This window comes from Suncus etruscus, chromosome 18 (genome assembly GCF_024139225.1).
Source record: "Suncus etruscus isolate mSunEtr1 chromosome 18, mSunEtr1.pri.cur, whole genome shotgun sequence".
Classification (NCBI taxonomy): domain Eukaryota; kingdom Metazoa; phylum Chordata; class Mammalia; order Eulipotyphla; family Soricidae; genus Suncus; species Suncus etruscus.
Window position 1 is genome coordinate 37,804,647 of NC_064865.1, and position 23,677 is coordinate 37,828,323.

Here is a 23,677-nt window from a genome sequence, read left to right on the forward strand (position 1 = left end):
TGGGAAATCTCTGTAGCAGGTGCTCAGAGGGTTGCTGGGCTGGGCCGGGCAGGCTGGCCGTCCCGCATGTGTTTCTTTAGCAGCTATGTATGCAGCCTGATATGTTTAGCTATGGCATTTGACCATAGTTTGCAATACCCCCCGAAGGGGCATCTAGACTAGCCTTGCCATCATTAGGTCCCTTTTGAATTCTCTATCCTAGCATGGCCCAGATGGGCCTAACACGTTTCACTGGCTCTCTCTTGGATATTCTGCAGGACCTGGAGGAGGTTTTCCAGGCCAAAAATGTAACCCTGGTCGGGTCCATCGTGGGTGGCGCTCTCGTTCCAGGAGCCTTTGTAAGTAGTGTGAGCGAAGTCAATCATGCGGATGGCGACTTTGGCCAGGCCCTCGGGGGAGCTGCCCAGGCCTGGCTGCATAGCATCCTGGGGATACGGGCTGTCTGGGCTGTCTGAGCTGTCTGGTGGTGTGTCCGGGGGCTCCTGGCCTTCGTAGATGATGAGGAGGGAGCTGGAGTAGAAGCGGTAGGATGCCTGGCTTTTGATGACTGAGAGGAGGGCCCGGAGCTGGCACTGCATAGGCTCCAGCAGCTCTGCCCGTAAGCGTGTCCCATCGTGGAGGAATTGCTGGAGGGCCTGTCGGAAGCCGGCTACAGAGAGCTTCCTGCCGTAGTACTTGTCTTTGCAGAGGAAATTCTTCTTATCAGTTTGATAAACCTGGCATTGGGGAGAGAGAGAGAGAGAAAAAAAAATAAATAAAGGACGTGAAGGAAAAAATTGCAGCTGCTACAACGACAGTGTTACAAGCTAACATAATCTAGAAACAGCTTTCCGGACACGCCAGGCAAGCATGGTTGAAATGAACTGAAAGATGATTTAAAAAAAGAGAGAGAGAGAGAGAGAAACTAAAAACCTCTAGCAGCGCTGTAGCTTTTACATTTTAAAAATGCTTTCTGCGCAAGCCTTTCATAGGCATTCAAGCTGAAAAAGCGCCTTTGCCCACAAAGATGACCCTCCACCCGCCAGGCAAGAGTCTGGGTCTCCTTTCTTGAGAATTTCTGGAGATACCAGCCCAGATGTCATGTTTTAAATCTTGGCTTCCCGCCCCCTTTCAACTCAAATATTAGCAAACCCGGGCAGGAATTGGAAATCGCGGCCAATGATAGCCTTGGAGTGTCAACTAGATGAAAATTTCCCAGGCAAAGTTTACAAAGTCTTTTCTCTGCTGAGTCAGTCTCAAGAAACAGAAATGTTGGGGCTGCAGAGATAGCATAGAGGTAAGGCATTTGCCTTGCATGCAAAAGGACAGTGGTTCGAAATCCCATCATCCCATGTGGTCCCCCGAGCCTGCCAGGAGAGATTTCTGAGCATAGAACCAGGAGTAACCCCTGAGCGTTGCTGGGTGTGACGCCCACCCACCCACCCCCCAAAAAAGAAAAAGAAACAGAAACAGAAATGTCTGTGGTGGTAGGGTGGTGGGTTATTCGAACAACTGTGGATAGGATCCAGGAAGGACTTATGGCTCTAAAGTGGGGCCAGTGCTGGGAAGGACATTCACAGCCACTCACAGAGGCTGATGGCTCTTCTCCTTGGCTCCAGCCCCTTTCTCCTCCCTGTCTTGGCCACCAGGAAGGAGCTGATGGAGAAGAGATGCTGGTGGAGGTAGGTGGGGAGTGGGGCGAAACGTTGGTGGCTGCCCCCTGCTTTCATATGGCATAAACAGCAGGTGAGAGCATGCCCAGAGGGCGACTTGGCACCCTCAGCCTGACCTGGAAGAAGAAGGCCAAGACCGAGTGTTGGCTCTTCCTTGTGTTCAGAGTAGATGTTGTGTTTATGAAAAAAAAAAAAATCAGAGAGAGATGATGGACCTGGGGTTGGCTGTGAAGGACTGGAGACGGGCTGCTAAATTAGCCGTCAGAGCGACTTGACAGGCCTCACTTTCCAAATAAATCAGATCAATTTCCGGAGGTTTTGAGGTCCGGAGAGAGATTCCATTTACACCACAAATCATCAGCCTCTGTTCTCTAGAGGACTGCCTTCCCAGCCTTCCAGGGGACAGCTGTGCGGCAAATTTATAGACTCCACTTCCAGCTTCAAGGGGTGGCAGTTTCAATTAAGGAAAGCTATAACATTTACCGTCAAATCGGTGTCTGGTTTTGCTTTGAGTCGCGAGACTCTAAGTGAGCAAACGGAGAAAGTTTATTTCCGCCTGTTCTGCAGCAGTCCCCGCCATAAGCCACATCAGAGCCGCAGAAAAATGAAGCGGAGCGTCTGGGCCATAAAAAATTAACCGTTTTTTTGCAGGTTACAAACCTTCCCACTTTGTTAAGCAGAACAGGTAGCAGAAGGCAGCGGAAGAGGAATGAGCGGCTGCTGAGGATTCAGAGACGATTGCCTCATTGTCTCGACTAAGCTGTGTGAATATTTGTATGTATGTACCATGTGTGTATATGCATACACATGTGCTTGTTCCTGTGTGTGCATGTGCATGTCCATGTGTTCATGTGTGTGCTTATATTTGCATGTCCCTGTGTGTACAAGTGTCTGTGTGCACAGCGTTATTATTCCGGGGAACAAGGAGCCTGCAGTGCACATGGCCACTTGTCTGACTTCTTTCTCCATGTCCCGTACACACCGATAGCAAAGCTCTGCTCTCAACACAGGTAGGACCTACATGGCCACTGGGCCAAGTCTCTGCTGCAAATACCCTGAGATCCAGGGCCCTAGCGATAGTACAGCAGGTATGGTGATTGCCTTGCACATGGTCCACCAGGGGTCAGTCCCCAGCATCCCATAGGGTGTTCCAAGCACTGACAGGAGTTAGTGATCCCTGAGCACAGAGCCTCAAGGGGTGACCCCAAAGCACTGTCATGGGGACCCCCAAAATTAATTTAAAAATCTCTTTTGGCTCAAGAGGTAACACAGAAGATAAGGGTCTTGCCTTGAGGTTGCCCATTTGAACCCTGATTCAAATCCTTGCAGTTCCCCCAAGCACCACCTAGAGTCACTACTGAGCACAGAGCCAGGACTAGCTCCCTGCACTTCACGGGGCGGTGGGGGTGGTCCAACCCCTGGTCCACCTAAACTGGTCGTTTTCTTTTTTTTCCCAGCAGGCCTGGGGCCCAAGAAGTCCCGTGGTTGCATGCGCACTGGACCCTTGAGCCTTGTTCCCAGCCCAAGATATGTAAGATGTTCAAGCCCAAGATATGGAAGATGTTCCAGAAGCCCAGGTGTCATCACCCAGAATGTGTGTTTCCTGTGAGAGAGCAGAGCTGGCTAGTCCCAAGGGTTCCTGGAAGCTCAGGGCTCTGCAAGGGCTGTAGTTGGGGGGGGGAGCCTCACCCCAAGGCCAGATGATCTCTGCCACCCACCTGCATGCCACAGATGCGCACTCCTAGGCGGGCCGAGGTGCTCTGTTCGCACTTCTTCATGTGGCGGGCCTTCTTCTCCTCTGTTGCATCATCTCCATGCTGCCGCGTCCCCATCTTCAGATCCAGGATGCAGGGCAGCTTGTACTGCGACACCACGTTCTCCAGCAGCAGGAAGCCTGGTCACATGGAGTTAAGGGAAGGTCTGGGGGTACAGAGACCATACCCTCCCCAAGACCAGGTCAGCACCCCCTGCTGCTGGCTGCAGAATCTTGGCTCCCCGCCTGTGTTCACACCCCTCACACCCCTCACACCCCACCCATTCCTTCCTTTCCTTCCAGATAAAACCATCCTTGCGATTAAGCATTCAAGGTGTTAGCTTTGCAGGCTGCCTTAATAAGGCCGTTTATTTCGGGGGAGCTTGTGTGTGTGTGTGTGCCAGCTTCTTTCCCGCTCGCTTTTTCTCTCACTCTGAGGTTGAAATTTAAATGCAGGCGTGAAATCCCTGGCAGGCCAGGCCCAATTTACGTCTTATGCTAGAAAATCATGAGGCTAAAAATCTGGAAGCCTGGGAACGCCGAATGGGCCGATACCTTTTTAGGGGAGAAGTAGTGGGCTGATGTTCGTCTCGGAGATGAGTAATAGGAATATTAATTTCCGCGGAGTAATTATCCTGCGAAAGCTTCTGAGGGATTAGGATTGCAGATGTGCGTTGGTGAATGCTGCGAAGGCAGCCACCCATTCGCAGGCAGTGACAGAGGCGCATTGCAAGTCTCAATTTGGGGGGTGCTAAGAAGGTGGCAGGCTCCCCTAAGATATCAGCCCTCTCTACTTGGGAGGAACCACTGCCATGTCTCCCCATCAGCTCTGGGGCAGACATCTGCAGGAAGAGAAGACAGTTTGGGGGTATAGGGAGCCCCCGGCTTTTGCCTGTTTCCTCTCTGTCCCCAAACATCCTCACCCAGGCTATCCTGTCCACTCAGGTGGCATGGCCATGGGCACCCCTAAACTCAGTCTGACTTCCTTACCCTTCCTTACCTTGTGGAATATTTGATTTCTGTTTTTTTTTGTTTTGGGGGCATCTTCAGGGTTTACTCCTGGCTCTGTGTTCCGGAACCACTCCTAGCAGTTCTTGGGAGGACCATAAGGGATGCTGAGGATGGAACCCAGGTTGGCCATGGCAAGGCAAGCACCCTTCCTGCTGGACCATCTCCCAAGACCCTGGGTTTGAGGGCTTGTGCCTTTTTTCCCCCAGATCCCTCCTTTGGCCTGTGTGTTCTTTTCCCACCTCTGCCCTCCTGCCCATTACCCCACCTCTCCCCCCAGGGGTACCCAGCTGAGGGGCAGGCAGGAAAGGATACGCTGCAGCTTGTTCTCCTGGTACTCGGAGCACAGGCGGGTCAGGTGTGCCTGGTGGCAGTGCAGGCCCCATGGATTGCAGGTGCTCTGGGCCTGGTGCTCCTCAGCCTCCTTCCCCTCCAGAGTGGGCACTGGGGAGTGGAGACGGAACTCGGATTTCAGGAGCTCTGTGGTCCGGCTGCAGTAGGAAGGGAAGCAGTGAGGGTGGCAGAAGCTCTTCCAAGAGGGACCATCCCTGGGGGCGTTGGGGCTGCCTCTGAGGGCCCTTCCTGCCCAGTCACCCTGCCTGGAGGCACAGGGTCGGGACTCCAGGTAGTCTGTGCCCTGTCAGGAGAGCAGGGACATGGGCTCTGCCGCCCCCTCACTCCTGCCCTCCGTGCCTGGCTCTCCATCTGCCAAAGGGAGATAATGTGTGCCACTTCCTGTCACTGAGCCAAGCAGCTTAATTAGATCCGAGGAGCCGGGTGCTCCGGGGGAGGGAGGTGCTTTCATCCTCTTAACTCCCTTTGTTTCCCATCCATGTTTTTAAGCTCCCCAAGGGGCCCTTTCCAAGGGGAAGGTCTGCTAACATGACGGGTAGTGTGGGAGACCCCTTGGTGGGTGCGGGCCCCAGGTCCCTGCTGAGGCCTTCTGAGAGCCATCAACCAGGCTTTTCCTTCCTGCCAACTATTATGGGGCCCCCAGGGGCACTTCAGGGTCCAGATGAAATAGGTATTCAATGAAACAGACACAGACATTGCCTGGTCTCAGCAGCTGGAATAAGTGCTGGCAGGGATTTCTGCAGGTCTCTGCTTTGACCCTGCCAGGGTTGGGTCTGCGCCCCGCAGTCGCCTTCTCTGAGCCCCCCTGAAGTCTCTGACCCCCGAAGTCTTTGCCCCCCTCACCTCTCCTTGAACGAATGTGTAAGCTGCGATGGCTGCCATGGGGCGAGGGGCCGGGCGCCCCCTCCAGTGCTCTGCCGCAGTGTCTGCCATATTGCCACGGCTGCTGACTCTGGGGAGACCTGGAATGGGCCCCCTTTCTCCTTCAGCGGGTTGGCGACCAGGCTGAGGTGGCCCAGGCTATCTCTGCGGAGCTGCACGGTGATGGTGCCTGCGGGGCATAGGGAGGGCACGGATGGTATTTTGATTGTGAGCTTAGGGATACCAGTTTTCGTTCACACACACACACACACACACTCACACACACACACACACTCACACACACATTTCAAGGAAAAGCAGTGGGACTGCCCTGATTCCCTCATCCCCCATTTTTGCCACACCCAGCAGTACTCAGGGGTTATTCTTGTCTCTGCGCTCAGGAATCACTCCTGGCAGGCTTGGGGGACCACACGGGATAGTGGGGGATCAAACCCGGATCGGCTGTGTGCAAGGCAAACACCCTCCCCTCTCTGGTCTGCAAAAACCCTTTCTGATCCACTAGTAAAGTAGTCACCGAGCCTGCAGAAAGAGCCTCAGGCTGGTGTTGACCTTTCTCTGCTGCCAACACACCAGCCCTTTAAGTCACCAACATTTAAGTCACATTTGCCCAGTCAAGCCTTTTGACAGAGGCTCCTCCTATCTCAGAGTTACAGTGAGAGAAATGGGGTACCCACCTCTCCCTCCTTTTCTCAGCCACCCAAACCCCATGCTTCTGTGTGCCCGGCCTCTTTAGGAATCCTCAATGGCTAGAGGTCCGGGTCTTCCATCACTCCCTTCCCTATGTCTCAGCTGCTAGCTTAGCCTCTGGTATGTGATCATGGTTCTGTGGCAGGAAAGAGAAGACTTGGTCAGCCCAAGTCTTGGGGTTCACTTCCCAGGCCTAATCCCTCCACTGCTGTGAAGAGGGTGAAGAAACCCAGGACAGGGAGCTGTGGCCTGGTTGGGAGCCCTGGGTTTCTTGCTCTGGTGCCAGAGTCCAAGTTTCTTATCCGGGTGTCTCCTCCAGAGGTTCCAGTGTCTGGTGACACAAGAGCCCTGCTAGTGGCCCAGTAGAGAGCCACATGGTGTCTCTAGTTCCTTCCTATGCCTGAAGTCCTCCTCCACCCCATGTCCCCAGCTGACTCCATGAGAGGGGGTGGCCCTGTGGTGCTCTGATGGCCTCTGCTGCCAATCACTTGGCCAGAAGGGAGCTGCCAGGAGATGTGGGGGGAGTTGGGGCATTTCTCTCAACACTGCAGCTTTGCTGTGGCTGGGGCCTGGAGGTGATTTTCCCGGCACAACTTCCCCTGGGCGTCACACCCTCACTTCCCCTCTCCTGCTTGTGATTCTGTGGGGCCCTTTGAAAACCCTTTCAAAGGGCACAGAGATAATACAAGGGTTAAAGCATTTGCCTTGTATCCCTCAACCCACTTCCATTCCTGGCACCACATAGAGTCCCTTGAATCCCACTAGGAGGGATCAGGGAGCACAGAGCCAGGAGGAAGCCCTGAGCACTGACAGGCATGGACTCCTCTCTCTATAACACACACTCAAGAAATTCCTTCCCAGTTCAGGACTAGCCTGTAGCTCAGCTGGTATAGCACTTGCCTAGCACGTGTCCGGCCCTGGGTTCAATTCCAGCACTGCCTGACTGCAGGAGCACTGTCAACAATCCTTTTAACTGAGGCCCATTTCCCTCTTATTCTTGGGGGGGTTCTCTCTGAGAAGGTGGGGGACACACAATTCCTGCTTTTAAGTTCCTATTTCCTCCCAGACTCTCGGGATCACCTTCCCAGCCACAGTGGCCGTCTCTGTGCCCACTGGAGGGGTGCCCAGGGCCACTGCTCCTTCTTGGGCTGCTCCATAATTAAGTCACTCCTTGGGGACCTTCCCTGTCTAGCCCAGAGGTGCTCCTTCCACCCATCCTCCCTTTTCACATTCCTAGGGCCCCAGTTTTGCAGCCAGAAATTTCGCAGTCAGTTCTCTTAGGCTTCTCAGGTAACTGCATTTCCTTAGCTCAATCCTCGCCCTCAAAGTAGCAGAACTATTGGCTGTGATGTGTCCCCTAAAGCCAGCATTGGAGCACTAGCCCCCACCCCTCCTTCTGCATACCCCTAACCCCCAGATATTCTACCACCAGGGGCAGAGGGCAGGTCGGTGTCCCTCTTCCACTGTGTCCACCCTCTTCATTACACTGCCCCAGGCTCACTCCTGAGCCCGGAGTCACCTCTCAAGGTCACAGGTTGGTCATGCTGGTAGCTGACGTGGCCTAGCAGACGCAGATGCAGAAGGGCCAGGCTGTTGTTACAAGGAGCCAGGGACTTTTTGGGGAGCCGGGGGTGTTGTCAGGCACTGTTCAGCCATGTGTGGATGAGGGACAGTCCTGCTGGGGCCCAGCTCATTTGCTCTGGCCACGGAACTGCACACAGCGGCTCGGACCAACCCCTCTTCCCCACAGGCTCCTTCGCACGGAGGCCGGCAAGTCTAGACACCCAAGGACATTGTCGTCCTTTAAGTCATGTCTTCAGTGTGGGTCATTGTGCTTGTCCCAAGTGACCATCTGTAGACCCCAGAACATATCCCTCAGGAAGTTTGACCTCTGGCTGCAAGGGGACGGGGCTCAGGAAGAGGGGCCTTATACGTTCATGTGGTCATGGGAAGACCCCCAGCCTTTCCCACTATCTCTGGGACACTTGTGCCCTTGACTTTCACTCACTCGCTATTCCAGGCTTAAGTTCTTTTTTTGTTTGTGCTGGCTTTTTTTTTTGGGGGGGGGGGTAATACCTGGCAGTGCTCAGGGCTCACTCCTGGCTCTGCACTGAGAAATCATTCCTGGCAGTGCTCAGGGAACTATATGGGATGCCAAAGATTGAACCCCATCAGCAGTGTGCTGGGCAAATGCCCTCCCCATTATGCTATCGCTCCAACTCAACCAGCTCTTGCCTGAGCTCATCACGCCAGAGTGTCTAAATGCAGACAGGAGCAGGGGTGCAAATAACCCCAAATCAATAAAATCCCAAAGTCATTTCCATTCCTCATATTGTCAGAGCCGCATAGCCAGACACACCATTGTCCTCTTGCCCTGTCTGCCTCCGGCCTCTGAGCTGCCCGTGTCTGTCTCTATGGGTCTGTCTGCCCGCTCTGCCCTGCAGCCAGACCCCACAGCAGAGTCGCCCAGCTAGTGACTATGCTCTTGTCTTGCAGCCTAGTAGTGGCCACACTGGCCAAACTGAGGCACCTGTCATCTGCGTCCTGTGCTGGGGGCAGAGACTTCAGACACTGTAGGCTGGAAGAGTGGAGGTCTTTTTGGGGGTGGGGTGGGGTGAACCATACCCTAGTGCCCAGGAGTACTCCTGACCCTGCTCTCAGAAGTCACTCCTGGCAGGCTCAGGGGACCATATGGGATGCCAGGAATTGAATTCAGATCAGCCAAGTACAAGTCAAATACCCTACTTGCTCTATTATTGCTCCAGCCCTGAAAAGTGGGGGGAGGACTTAACTACACCCCTGTCTGCTCAAACACATCCCCCTTGCCCTCTCCACCTGCCACCCTATTCACCAGGCTGATCAGTGCTTACTACAATAACCAACCAGTCCCAAATCTCATAGCAATTTTATTTTAGCCAAACAGCTTCTGCCACATTCGTGAGAATTCCATCATATGTTTATTTTTAAGCTCCTGAGATCACGTCATTGGCTCGTGGTGGGTGACCTGAATCTGGCTCCTCTGTGGACAGCCGGCAGCCCTTAGCAGGGCATCCCTGCTGGCCCAGAGCAGATAGGGGGCTCGGGAGGGACAGAACACAAGCCCTAGGCTCAGCTGTGCTCTAGGAGTCTGGAAGACATCCAGGCTGAGCTCCAGGTGGGGGTAAGCTGTCCTGGGGAAAGGGGTCCTTGCATCCCGGCTCTGGGACAGGCCAGACCCATTCGGGTCCCCGTGTTCCTCCAAACAGTGCAGGAAGCAACCCCACAGACCACTGAGCTCCACCTGGGGTGACCCAAAAAATGACAAAGAAAACCTGTACTGAGGATTTAGGCCTCATTCTTCGTCTCCCCCACTGTAGTTTTGTATCCATCAAACAGTGCATTTGGCATCATCCATGCCCGGGGCTATGCCTAGACCCCACCTCCACAGGGTAGTGGGGTCTATCTGGGGAGCCCCTCCTGACCTGTTAAAAAGCACCAGCCTCTTACCGATGCCCTTGGAAGAGGCTGAAGCAGCCGCAAGCAAAACTGTCTGTGGTGCTTTGGCCCCTGATGAGTCAATATAGATCTATGATTAACCTATCGAGTTGGGGGAGCTCCAGGCTGTGGCACCTGGTCAGGCTGATCTAGAGAGGGAGGCAGGGTGGGTGGTCTGGACAGCAGGCCACACTTCAGAGCCACAGGGAGGGGGTCAGTGCTTGTCTCCCTACAATGGAGGGAAAGTGAGGCAGGTGGCACTGCAGACTCTGTTCCACCCTCCGACCTGCCCATAGACGCTTGGCAGGTGTCAGCTTGAGCGAGAGGAAACCATACAACTAATTGCCTGAATCCAGTGGTGACAGGACAGACATCAGTTCGAGCGCATGCCTGACTGACAAGGGGTCAGAGCCCCATTGGAAATCCCAACCTGCTCTAAGGCCCATCAGGGAAGAAGGAGGAGGCTGGTGGCTGCAAGCCCATTTCTGTGCCAGACCTGGGTGCTCGCACTGGCTGAGGGGTAGCGGTATCCAGTGGGGAGATCCTGCTGGGGCTCTGTGCATCGTCCTGACCCCAGCTGGGGCTCAGGTTCCCCTGGAGTGGGGCCTGCAAACACCTTTTAGAGCCTTCCCCCCAAATATACACACACCTGCTTTTCTGGTAAGGGTGATTGATTGGGTCACACTGAGAAACGCGGATGTGGGGTCCCTCACCCCTTGCACAGAAGGTGCGAGTGAGCACTGCTTTCTGCGCCTGGCAGGGCCTATCTCCACACACATGGGCAGTGAAGGCAGAAGCTCAGGGTCAGCCATTCCTTCTGTCCTTTCAGAGACACTCACTCTAGTGAGGGGCTTGCAGCCCAGAGTCCTGATGCTCTGGTACCCAGAGTTGGTGGGAACAAGCCTACCTGCCTTCTCCCTGGATCCATGGGGCTGCCCGTGGGCCCTACTGAAGTCACCCACCATCTCCTCCCTCCTGAAGGCCCTGTGAAGAGTCAGACCAAGGAGCACTGCAGACTCATGATGACTCACTGCACTTACACCACTGCCTCACTGCAGACTCATGCCCAGTTTCAGCACCCTCAGGATGCTGACAGAAATGACCCAGGCCCGGGGCGTCCCCAATCCACCCAGAAGGAGGCTCCAGAGGAGCCTGCCCCCATGCCAGCTGCTCTAGTCATAGGACCTTGCACAGGCTGGGGTCACTTTATCCCCGAGGCCGGGGCCGACCTGCAGGGCCACCAAACAGGCCATCCACTGCAGGCTTGGGTGCTTGCAGAGCACAGAGGAGAGGCCAGTGCAGGTGGCCAGGCTTCAGGAGAGGGGCCATCTCCATGGCAACCACACCCTCCCCACGACCAGGAAGGAGCTAGGTGGGGGGTACACACCTGTCCTGGGTTGCTGTGTGTATGTGTGTGTGTGTGTGTGTGTGTGTGTGTGTGTGTTTATGTGTGCTGGTACCTACTCTGTGCGCGCACCTTTGTACTCTGGGGGGCCCACGTGTATTTGTGTGTGCTCATGTGTTTGTGTGTGGGCTATTACCCACTGTGTGTGTTCACTTTTGTATTCCAGGATGGGCCCATGTGTGTTCATGTTTGTGTTCATGTATTTGTGTGTGTGTGTGTGTGTGTGTGTGTGTGTGTGTGTGCTGCTACCCACTGTGTGTGCTCACCTTTGTACTCCGGGGTGAACTGCTTCATGGCCAGGGGCAGGGACTCGTAGAAACTCTGCTCCTGGGAGCTGAGGGGTTTGCACACCGTGTGCTCGTCATACTTCATCACGCTCAGGTGCCCCCCAACCTGGTGCAGGAAGGGCTCGAGACGCACCGGGTGCCCAGGGTCCATGCCGTTCTGCAGAACCATGCTTCTCCTCGGGGAGGGGGCTCCCCGCCAACCCGCAACAGCAAGTCTCGAGATAAGAAGGCACCGCTCTGGGCTGGGCCTGAGGTTTGGGCGTCCGTGAAGTCTGTCTCTGCACTGCAGTCTCCTGGCCACGCTCTGGGCTGGGCTTCTGGAAAGCAAGGGGAGGCAGGAGTAAGTGAGAGGTGCAGTGCAGGGCCAGGGGGTTCATTTGTTCAGTCCCCACCCATGGTCCAACAAGGCTGTCAATAAGGTATTGATTTCTTCTGGAAAAATCTGTCATAAGACTCTGTTCCTGTTGTTGCCTTGCGGGGAGAGCTGAGAAGAACACTTCACTTAAGCAGTTACTTTATTTTATTTGTTTGTTTGGAGGCCACAAATGGCTGTGTACTCTGAGAGGGTTCGGGGCCCAATCCTGGGTCTCTCATATGTAGGACAAACTACCTACCTGCTCTGGCCTCTTGAGTTTGAATTTTTTTTTCGGTTTTGTCTTTGGCAGTGTTCAGGGATGATTCCTGGAGGCGTTTGGGAAAATATATGAGATGCCAGAGATCGAACCTGGGTAGTCTGCTTATAAGGCAAGTTCTCTGACTGATGTACTGTCTCTGTCCCAAACATGACATCCTGTTTGCAGCATCCTTGCCACTGTGGTCTTGTCCCCAATCTCTCCCACCCCCATACACCTGGTTGTTAGGGTGGGGGCAAGTTTGCCACTATCACTCTGTGAGGGAGGCCTGAGACAGATGGCTGGACACGTAGGCCAGCACTCCTTGGCCGACTTCTCCTTCCTCAAGGGCAGGCTGGCTGGCCCTGGGTGAGCTTAGCTCCTGACTGGAAAGGCCTCTCCAGCTCAGACTGTCTCGAAGAAGGCCTGGGGAGGTGCCCAGCCACACCTGTCCCTTCCCAGGGAACATTCCTGCAGGGGTCCTGTTGCCACTGGGTTATTAATACTCTCTGCTCTGCGGGATCCAGGCTCAGGAGCCCCACCAGCCTGGGCCAAGCTGGTGCCATCAACCCTCTGGTGCCCTTCACCCAGCCCCCACACAAAGTGGCTGTCAGGAAAGTTCCTGCCTGTGCCTTTGATACCTTTGGCATCAGAAGCCTGGGCTAGGCCTGAGCTGGGCCTGTCCATGTGGGGCAAGCAGAAACCAGGCAGGGCTAGCTGCGCATCCTGCCTGGTATGCGTGTTCAAGGGGACAGCGGCAAAGCCCCCAGCACAGGGGTTGCTCCCAGCAGGGCCCTGAGACTGCAGACATCAGTGGGGACGTCACTGTGTGTGTGGGGTCCTGGGCTTCAGCTCAGGGCTGGGTCAGTCTCTTGAGCCTGCATATTAGACCTGATCTCAGTGTCTTGGTAACATGTAGGCTTAGCATAGCGTGTGTGTTAGGGTCAGGACTGGAGGGAGCAGAAAGTAGCCATGCACTGGTCCTGTGCCTCTTCTCTGACCAGGTTCACTGCTGGGCCAGCTTCTGCCCATTCACCCATCCCCAGGGAGAGGGATACCAAAGCACTGTGGCTGCTCCTGAAGGAACTGGGCATTGGCACACACACACACACACACACACACACACACACACACACACACACACACACACTGGATTCCCCCTAGGCCAGGCCCTGACCTTGGCCCATGCAGAAGGGCTGGCCCTCAGGTATCATGTGGGCTACCAGTGCCTTTCATCCCCTCTCACATACATGCTGGCTGGTGTGAGCACAGATGAGAACAAGCACTAATAGACTGGGGACACGGCTCTGAGGGCTATAGCATGGGCACATAGAGGCCGAGGACCCATCCAAGTATTACATGCTCCTAACACCGGCATCTTTAGGTGTCACCTCGATTACTGGGAATGCCAACAAACAATGGAACAAACACAACACAAGGTACAGTCCACCTAGTTCTGGGCATGCTCTGATGGCAGAATAGTCGACTGGTGCCTTATTGGGGGTGCTGTGAAGTTCATGGGAACCTCAGTTCATTCACAGAGGAGCAGACGAGACTCAAGAAGGGGGAGAGCAGGATTTGAACTCAGCAAGGGAATTGGCTCAGAGCTTGTGGCCCGCCGCACTACAAGGATACTGGTTGCCTCTGATCCAGGCACCAGGCCCAGGAAATGGGGTTTAGCTAAGCCCTCTGCATGTCACTGGCTATGCTGGGACAAGGCTCCCAACCTGTTTTTCATGCCCTGCCAGACCCTGCCTGCCTGCTCCTTACCCATACACAGATTGTTCCATCTTCCAGGTGGGCTCCACGACCATCAAAGCTGGGCTCAGTTGGCTCCATTTCCAGCCTGAGTATACAACTACTGTAACCCCACCCCTCATTCTTCCTGTGTAACCTTCCCTACAAGAAAGATCTCCCATTTCTGGGAGGGATCTTGGGTAGGTAACAAAAAGGTTTGGCCAGAAGGGCAAAAGGGAATTTGCATGGATGGAGTTTGGAGGAGAGATGGCTGAAAGAAGCTAGACACAGGGCAAGCTGACAAGACCATGCTTACATAGGTTTAAGATTATAGGCCACACATGTTGGCTAGGGCATGAATAAAGCTGATATTTCTTGGAATCTGTCTGTGGATGAGTTTTCTACCCGCCTCGATCACCTGAACTTGCACACCTGCCGGCTGATGGGGATTGAAGCCACGTGGCCTGAGACGGCAGAGAAAGGCCTCTCCATTCATTCCCATCACCATTCAGCTTCATCCAAAGGGCCTTATTTATTATTTAATTCAACACCTACCACCAATCTGGGGCAAGATGGTCCCAGGATCTCACAAAGAGACAGGACCCTTAAGACAGCTCATGGCCTGGGAAGCACCTGCCCATGTCCTGGGGAGCATCTGCCTGTGGCCATAAGCACTTTGAAAACATCTGCTCTCGGCCCAAGTGGGGAAACTGAGACTCTGCCTGACAGGGTCATCTTTAGTTAATAACTGACACCTCCTCCCATGCTGCGTGCTGTGGACAGGAAGGGGAGAAGGGAAGACACTATGACCAGGCAGGGTAGGGTGAAGGTGTGACTGGGGACTGTGTGAGTCCCTTAGTGCCAAAACAGAACATTTCTATCCCTTCTCCTCCCATGGAGTGACAAGGAAATAATGCTCCCAATTGCAATTGTCAGATTTTGCTCAGTCCAGACCATTTCCCCCCTTGGTTTTTGAGCCATAGCCAGTGGTGCTCAGGGATTACTCCTGGCTCTGCACTCTGGAATTACTCCTTGAGGTACATAGGGGACCATATAGGATGCCAAGGCTCAAACCTGGGTCAGTCATATGCTAGGCAAATGCCCTACCTACTGTGCTGTCGCTCTATGCTATCTGTGCTATCACTCCAGGCCTCTCTTTTGCCACATGTAATAGTCACTTGTGCTGTTGTCTGGAGTCTTAGACCAATGTCTCTGAGCCCTGGTTATATTTTTTCATTTTGCTTTTGAGCCACAAAACTTGGGAGTTACTCCAAACTCAGTGCTCAGGGGTCACACCTCATGGTCCTGGGTAGAGATTGACATTGGGCCTCCTGCATGCAACGGTGTGCTCAACACTTTGACCTAGAGCAGGGGTCTCAAACTCAATTTACCTGGGGGCCGCAGGAGGCAAAGTCGGGGTGAGGCAGGGCCACATAAGGGATTTCGCTTACCAAATATTCGCAATAAAAAAAATCGCATTAGGGGCCGGCGAGGTGGCGCTAGAGGTAAGGTGTCTGCCTTACAAGCGCTAGCCAAGGAAAGGACCACGGTTCGATTCCCCGGTGTCTCATATGGTCCCCCCAAGCCAGGGGCACTTTCTGAGCGCGTAGCCAGGAGTAACCCCTGAGCATCTAACGGGTGTGGCCCAAAAAACCAAAAAAAAAAAAAATCGCATTAGTCTCTTTGTATTTAGGCCAAGGTTATTCCTTTCCATGCCCCTCATATTTTGGTGGGCCTATGCAAACAACAGTTGCCACTCTATCACCGTTTTTACTGTGCTCCTTTGACTCTAATCCTTAAAAAAAAAACACTTAAAATTTGAGGTTAACTTAAGCTAATATGCATGTACAGGGAAATGTAAAAAATACTATGCCTCTAATGTTTAAGGAGTTATGTAAGTTTTATGGCTTTAGATTGCCTGTGTGCTGTTAAGAAATATTATATTGTGTTACAATCTGGGGACTTGAGGGACAAAGTAATTGTACATGTATTCTATTTTGTCTCTCTTAATGTTCTTTGGCTGAAAGTTCAAAGTTAAGATATCAGCAAGGGGACTTCTTCTGAGAATTATGTTATGGGTGATTGTCCTTCCACTGTAACTTTTCCTTGTCCTCTTTCTTTGCATCTTTGTTCTCATAATTAACACAAAAAATTAAAAAAAAAAGAAAAGAAAAGAAAAAAATCGCATTAAACATTTGCATACCCCAAATGGAACTGCTTGGGGTATGCGAATGTTTAATGAAATTTTTTCTTACTAATGCGATTTTTATTGCGATTATTCGGTAAGGGAATAATCGCGAATACTGCAATATTTGAAGGCCGGCCTCGGGCCACAAAATGTTGTACAGAGGGCCGTAAGCCCGAGGGCCGCAAGTTTGAGGCCCCTGACCTAGAGCCTTCTTTCATCTCTTTAGAGCACTGGGAAAGGAGTCAGGAACTTAGGCTGTTTTAGATACTTCCACCCTCTGTCTGAGGCAGGAATACCAGGCGGCAGTTCTGAGTTATGGTACGTGCTCATGGCCACAGCCTTGTCTCAGTGCCCAAGTGCCGGGGCTCAGCTCCTCCCACTGGTGTTAGCTCTCAGGATTTCCCTGTGTGCAAATCCTGGGGCTGACTCTAGGAGTCTAGACCGGTGCTGGGGTGGCAGATGAGGTGCCCCGAGATAAGGCCACAGGACTCCCTCAAGTACTGTTATAGGGCCAGTTCCATTTCTGCTCCCCTCACCTCCTTGCCCATTGCCTACTCCCCAAGTTCCTGGGGTTCAGAGGGTGTGGAGGGGCACTGATTCTCCCAGGCAGACTCACATTGTCTTGTTCCCCCTAATAGTGAGCACATAGTGTAAAGGCTCGTGGCTTCCTGCCCCGTCACTAGGTCGCGTCTAATGAAATAGCTCTGGGCGACCTTCCAGGACATTCAAGAGCTCATTTCCCTGCTGGGCAGCTGCGGGCGGCTTGTTCGGTGTCTGTGTCACTCATCAGTCCACAAAGTGAGTGACAGCCAGCAGGCAGCCAGACAGTCCCTGGTTTGACAGTGGGGTCATAGGCAGGGCCCAGAGTTGGGACAGCTGACAATACCAGTGAGGCCAGACCCAGCGACAGAAGCTGCCCCTCAGCCCGGGGAGGCTGACCTGGCAGCTTCCTACTGTCATTAGTTCTTCCTTCTCCCTGTGACCACCTGGAGTGCATGGAGATGGCAAAAGATGCTTCCATGAGCTCTCACCACTCCTGCCGCAGATGTGGGTGCTGGGGGCTAATCTGGGTTCGGGTCAGTCAGGGAGTGTCCCCCACCTGGATACAGCTGGCCGAGGTCCTACAAGGCCGGTCACAGAAACGGTAGCTTCTACATTGTCTAAATGAGCCTCAAGGCTGCCCCACCCAGGCTTTCATCTTAATAGTCGACTTGTTCTCTGAACAGAGATGGTGCTGTCCATGAATGTTCTGTCCATGAATGTTCTCTGCCTGTTCAAGAATATTCTTTGTCCACGAATGTTCTGTTCCCCTTAAATGTTCTGTCTACGAATGTTCTCTGCCCATGAAAGATCTCTGTTTGTTCAAGAATGTTCTTTGTCCACAATGTCCTCTCTCTATTCATGAATGTTCTGTCTGTTCAAGAATATTCTCTGTCCACAATCATTCTGTCCACGAATATTGTCTACCCATGAATGATCTTTGTCCACAAATGTTCTTAGTCCACGAATAATTTATTCACGAATGTTCTCTGCCCATGAATGTTATCTGTTAGCGAATTATCTGTCCACAAATGTTCTCTATTCAAGAATGTTCTTGGTCTATTCACAAACAAAATATTTTTGTTCCACAAATGTTCTCTTCCTTGACACATTCTTTCCCCAAGTTGATTTCATCAGACGAATATAGCACGTGACACATAGAACTCACAAGACTGGGGTCATTAGCTCCTGGTCATAAGCCCATTAGTGGGTGATGAGTAGAAAAAAATGGGGGTAACAGATAGTACAATTTTCCTTGGGTGTGGTTGGCCCTGGTTTGCTGTTGGTTGTTGTATTTTTTTGGAGGGGGGTCACATCCGGTGGTGCTCAGGGGTTACTCCTGGCTCTGTGCTCAGAAATCGCTCCTGGCAGGCTCAGGGGGGACAATATGGGATGCCGGATTCGAACCACCGTCCATCCTGGTTTGGTTGCACATAAAGTAAGTGCCCTACCTCCACGCTATCTCTTCGGCCATGCTGTTGGGTTTTAGGGGGTTATTTTTGTTCTTGTGCCACCCTCGCATATGCTCTGGAATTCTCCTGGTGGTCCTTCTGGAGGACCATATGGGGACTGAACCCAGGCCAGTCGAGTTCAAGGCAAACATTTTATATGCTGTGTGATCTCTGGTTCTCAACCTGAGCTCAATCCTGGCACCACATATGGTCCACTGAGGACTGCCAGAGTGATCCCTGAGCTTTGAGCACTGTCAAGTGTACCTCCCCCCCCAAATGAGGTGAACTGATGAAAGGATTTTGTACTACAAGGGAGTATTGGTATCCCCCATCTCATTATTGAAAGCTAAGGTGCACTCTGGGCTCTGCAAAAATGTGAGTCCAATGCATATCATCATCTGTTTTTTCAGTCAACAGATACCAAAGTCTATTGAGGGGCTGAAGAGAAAGGGAACACAGAAGGTACTTGCTTGTCTTGCATGCTGCTGACCCATGTTCCATTCCTAGCATCACAGAAAGTCCTTTTAATCCCACCAGGAGTCATCCCTTAGCACAGAGCCAGGAATAGTTCTTGAGCTTCATAGGGGGTAACCCCAAAACAAAAATAAGGGGGGCTGGTTAAGGGGAACACCTGCCCTTGACTTGAGCTGGGAGTTGTGTGAGGGGCCCAGGAATGGGCTGAGATGGGGAGAGATGTGGGTGCAGCCTGGGGGTGGGGAGAGAGACAAAACTGAGCAGAGGCAGCTTCAGGCACAGTGTATGGAGATGGGAAGGGCACCAGGAGGGGTCAGGAGAACAGAGGAAAGGCTGCTCGGGCAGGGAGAGGCATAAAGTGACATTGGCATGGCCTGAGCAGGCAGCCTCCCCCACCCCCAGAGATGGATGTCACCTGAGCTCACTGGGTGTAGAATCCTTTGGGAGCACAGGCCAACACACTGTGGGGGAGGGAGCCCAGCACGGAGGAGACCATGAAGATGCAGCTTGTAGCAAGAGAAAATGGTAGGGCATCTTCTCACAACCTGGCTCTTTTTTTTTTTTCAAGCACCAGTGAGATCTCACAGGCCTCTGGAGCCAGAGGTTTGGTACAAGCACCAGTCAACGCTGTCGCAATGCTCGGGGGAGCATTTTTTCATCTATTAGAGATGAGAGGCTCTGAGAACCATTTCCAACTGCTGAAGTCTTAATGGGTGGGAGGCATCTGCAGTTTCGCAGGTAAGGAATGTTCTGGATCATTTTGGGTCATCCATGCAGGGAAGACGCCAGATATTTACTAGGGGAGGAGGGAGCTGGGGACAGGGATTGATTCTTAAAAATCCCTTCTCAGAAATGACTTCAGAACCCTCTGCCTTCATGGCGCCCACCCTCCCGGGCCCATGGGTAGGTTCGCTCGTTGCCTTCCTAGCCGGAGTGACATATGTGGCTTTGGGGCACATCCGTTTCTCAAGGGAGATGAGGCTTCCAGAAGCACGAAGCAGTACTTCATCTTCCCCAGTAGCAGAAACTTATTTCGAAGCTGATGGGAGCCTCTGTGAGATGATTTTCCCTCCCTCCACCACTTCCCTGTTACCATCTAAGATCTCTCAACGCTGCTCCACCTTGAGGACCAAATGTGTGATTATGGTAGAGCGATGATTAGTTCAGAAGCCCTTCAGCCTTCGACAAATGTCCGAAAGAGAGCTGACAATGTTCTGAGCCTGTTGTCAGGTCGGGAGACACATGGGACTGGGATGACTCAAGGAACAGAGCGCCTGGACAGCATCGGGGGATACCTGGGCAGGATGGTCATAAATCCCTCCCAGCCCCCTTCAGGCAGGACCCCCGCCTTGAAGCTTTCCCACAGGATCAGGATATTGTAAAGCCCCAGGATTCGCACATTTCCCAGCTTCTGACGCCAGCCCGCACGTTCCCACCTTTTCTTAGGTAATATGACCAGCACCTGCCTTTACATAAGAGGCCCAGGAGCCAGAAATAGCAGGTTCTGCGGGTGCTTAGCACAACTGCCTTATGGCTTCAAGAAGAAAGAACCTTTTAAGGTCAAAACACGATAAAGGTTTACAAGGATGTGTGTGTGTGTGTGTGTGTGTGTGTGTGTGTGTGTGTGTGTCCGTGTGTGTGCACGCATGTGCAAGTCTGAGTGTGACTGAGTGTATGAATGGTGTAGGGGTGTGTGTGTGCGGGTCTAAGTGTGTGTAAGTGTAAGGCTGTATACACGCAAGTCTGGGTGTGCTTGAGTGTGTGAATGTAGTTGTGTGTACAAGTTTGAGCGTGCTGAATGTGTGACTGTGTGTGTGTGTACAAGTCTTAGTGTGCGCGTGTGCTAGTGTAGGTTTTTTTAGGTGTGGGGGGGCTGGGGTGTGTCAGGCCACAGAGAGGATTTGCCAGCAGAGGGCAGCAGCGGACATGCAAGAACTGCCCAGGGACTGAAACTCCAGCCAATGCAGCCTGCAAGTATGGGGGTGGGGGCAGCCATCTGGGGACACAGTCCTGAACCCCGGTTTGCCATCTCTACCCTAAGAAAGCCCAAGTGGGCTGTTCTGCCGTGCCACCTGCCTGCTTTTCCTAAAGCTGGTCTGGCTGGGGGCTGGGAGAGGGGTTTGGTTCTTGCCTTGGATACGACATGATCTAGGGAGTGGGATGCCTAAGTTGATTCACAGGGGAAGGGAGCCCCAAAACCACAACTGCAGACCCTTCGGGCAAGGAGAGAGCCCATGAGCAATCTTCTCTGTGGCAGCTGAGGAGGAGCTATATGTCCTGGTGGCAGGACACAGAGGGACCCTGCCCAGCCTGGGGAGAGCCTTGCTGGCTTTGAGGAAGCCATGAGCAGAGGTGGGGGGCCCAGGAGCACCGGCCTGCACTGAGGACTCACGTCTCAGAAACCTGCTTGTGGGGGAAGAGGAAACAAGACCATCTCTGCCTCAAGCTCCTTGATCCTGCCTCTCCAGGCTTCAGTTTCCCTATCTAGATTGTGCCCTGTCTGACCTGGCGGTGCTGCAAACCCTATGATCTAGCAGCTCCAGGAGGAAGAGGGGGACCCTCTACAGGTACTTTGGGGGGGTTTGGGAGATGGGCTGATCTGTCTGCTGTGGACAAACTGAACAACATTCCCGGCCAGGGGGATTGGAAGCTGACGGCTGGAAGTGTTGGGGGAACAATGACACTAAGCTGTGAGAACCCTGAATAACTCCAAAATGCTTCTGCCTTCACAGATTCCATGGATCAACCTGGTATGGTCCGAAATTCCACTGATACCTGGCATGGTCCAAGTACCAACCTGGCACCTTTCCAAACACCCACCTAGACTCAGAACAGTCCAAACACCCACCAAGATCTGGCACAATCCAAACACTGACCCCGACACCTTCCAAACACCCGCTAAGACCCAGAACGGTCCAAACACCTATAGGAACCTGGCACCTGACCTTATCTGCAAACCCCCCAGACACAAGTTTCTCCTACAAACCTCTCAGCAGGTTAAGTGGGGTGTGTGTGTTTCTTGGAAACTACAGCATCTGGGGCCCTGTCTAGGAGAGGAGTTCTGGTAGGCAAGTTTCAGACCCCCAAGTTCCAGAAAACCTGAGTTTCATATCAGGAAAGATCCAGCCGTGGCCCAGACAGCAGGATCCACACTAGTGATCCACCAGCACCCTGCTGTGTGGCTGCGGATTGATGTCACCTAGCCCCATGGCCCTGTCCAGCGGAAGGGTGGGGCAGCGGGACAGGACGCGCCGTTCCTGGGGTGCTGCCCCGCTCCAGGGACGGGACAGCTGCCTCCCTCAAGGGTTAACCTCTCCATGCAGTTAGCCCAGGCCTACCCCACTTTCAGGAAGGGCCGGCATAGGGGCAAAGTAAGAGACTGGACAGCCGAGAACAAGAGAGCTGGGGTTACTCGAGGGGAAGGAACAAGGCAAGTGACAGGACTTGGGCAGTGCAGAGGGCTTCCAGCCTCCCACTGCACTCAGACACATGGACGCTAAGACAGACACACGGACACATGCACGCATGACCCCTCATAATGCAGGTGCCAAGATGCCTCGGACCCTTGTGCCTTGGAGGATGAAAGGGCCTTCCTTATGGCTGAAGACCACCTCCTCCTGAACTCCGTTGGCTCCGGACCCATCAAGGCTCTGCAGAACACCCCAGCCTCCCCAGCCCAGCCCAGCCCAGCCCAGCTGAGGACCACACTCACCAGGGCTCCTGTCTGGGGGTTCCGGGAAGGTGTGGAGCCAGGGGTCAGGAAGCCACTCTATTCTCTCTGGACACTGACTGAGGCTGGGCCAGGCCCCTCTGCGGCTATATCCGGTGGGGGCAGGGGATGGCCTGGGCGGGCAGGTCAGCTGACTCTCAGGAAGAGCTGGCAGGGGCTGGCATGGCCAGCTGTCAGCTGGTGTTGGGGTGGGGGAGGAAGAGAGGCGGGCAGGGAGTGTCCGGGACTCTCATCATGGTTAGATTATTTGGGGGTGTGGCAGGGGCGTCAGGACTTCCTGCCCTGGTCTCCTCGCCTTTGTCCCTTCCCCACCCCCAGACGGTGCCCACAGCACCCGGCCTGTCTCATGATGTCACAGACGTGCTGGCAGCCATGGCATTGGGTACCAGCGGGAGGCTGCATGGGTTCTGGGGTGCCCTCCTGTGGCTGTCCCCAACCATACAGGGCAGGCAGCTTGAGGCTCCCAGGAAAATAGGCATAGTTGACCATGGGGTGTGTGCCAGGCCCAGGGCCCTGGGTGGCACTGCATGGAGAGGGCACAGGGAACACGGTCAGGCTGCCTGGCGTGTGCCGTGAGTGTTGTTGTCTGAACTCTCTGGACTCCGTGTCCTGGAAAAAGGGGATGACCTCCTCTACCCCCACCTCCCTTTCCCAGCCTCCTGCATGCAGCTTCTGGCTCTGTACAACTTGAAGAGTTCAGGGAGCTGGATGGGGTTGTGGTGAGCTGGGAGGTCATGGGTTGCGGCTGGGGGGTAGTGGCCTCTGGTGCCCCAGTCGGGCTAGCCCACTGTCTCCTGACAATGGAAGTCCTTGTCCCAGAGGCAGTTGTGCTCTGCTGGCAGGGTAAGAATTTGTGCAGGTGTCCCTTCCATTGGGAAGGTGATCTGTCTTGTTCGGCCCCCGACTGGGTCGCCCCCATAGAGCACAACTCCAGCCGCCGAGCACATGTCTGGTGAATGAATGAATGAGTGAGAGAATGAATGAATGAGTGGCTCATGCATGAACTTCTCTGGCCTCCAGCTTCCCCCCACCTCCTGCCTTGATGCTCTGGTTTTCACAGCTGGGGCTGTACTGGGACTGGGAGTTCCCCACACCTGGTGTCTTCAAGTTTCCTCTCCTCTGCCCTGCCTGGGAACATAGAGGTTTTTGCCTGGTCAAAATGACCCTCATAGCATGGGGTTACCCCTTACTTCCCCCATGACCCTCCATCTCATCCTTCTTTAGAAGCAGCCACCACCTTATGTGTCTCAGACCTATGTGTCCCACACCCTATGTGTCCCCCTTTACTTGTGGAAAACACTGGCGGCTACCAAGCACGGGAGTGGTGCTGGGGCTTGAACTCAGGGCCTTGCTCTGCTAGGGCTGTCTTGGTCTATCTCTGTGTCAAGTTTGGGTTTTCTTTTTTCTCTTGAGTCTCTTTTTGTTGTTATTTCTGGGCTCCACA

The 23,677-nt window shown here is 53.6% G+C and overlaps 1 protein-coding gene across 1 annotated transcript; it reads right to left on the bottom strand.

Annotated features, from left to right (window-relative positions):
* Positions 1-22,303, bottom strand: IP6K3 (inositol hexakisphosphate kinase 3). The gene is made up of 6 exons (XM_049765265.1): positions 22,216-22,303; positions 11,482-11,819; positions 5,611-5,818; positions 4,729-4,904; positions 3,371-3,546; positions 1-716 (listed from the first exon to the last, which is right to left on the bottom strand). The coding sequence occupies exons 2-6, from the start codon at positions 11,669-11,671 to the stop codon at positions 219-221; spliced, it is 1,248 nt and encodes a 415-aa protein (XP_049621222.1). The 5' UTR covers positions 11,672-11,819; positions 22,216-22,303; the 3' UTR covers positions 1-218.
* Between the last annotated feature and the right edge of the window lie 1,374 nt (positions 22,304-23,677).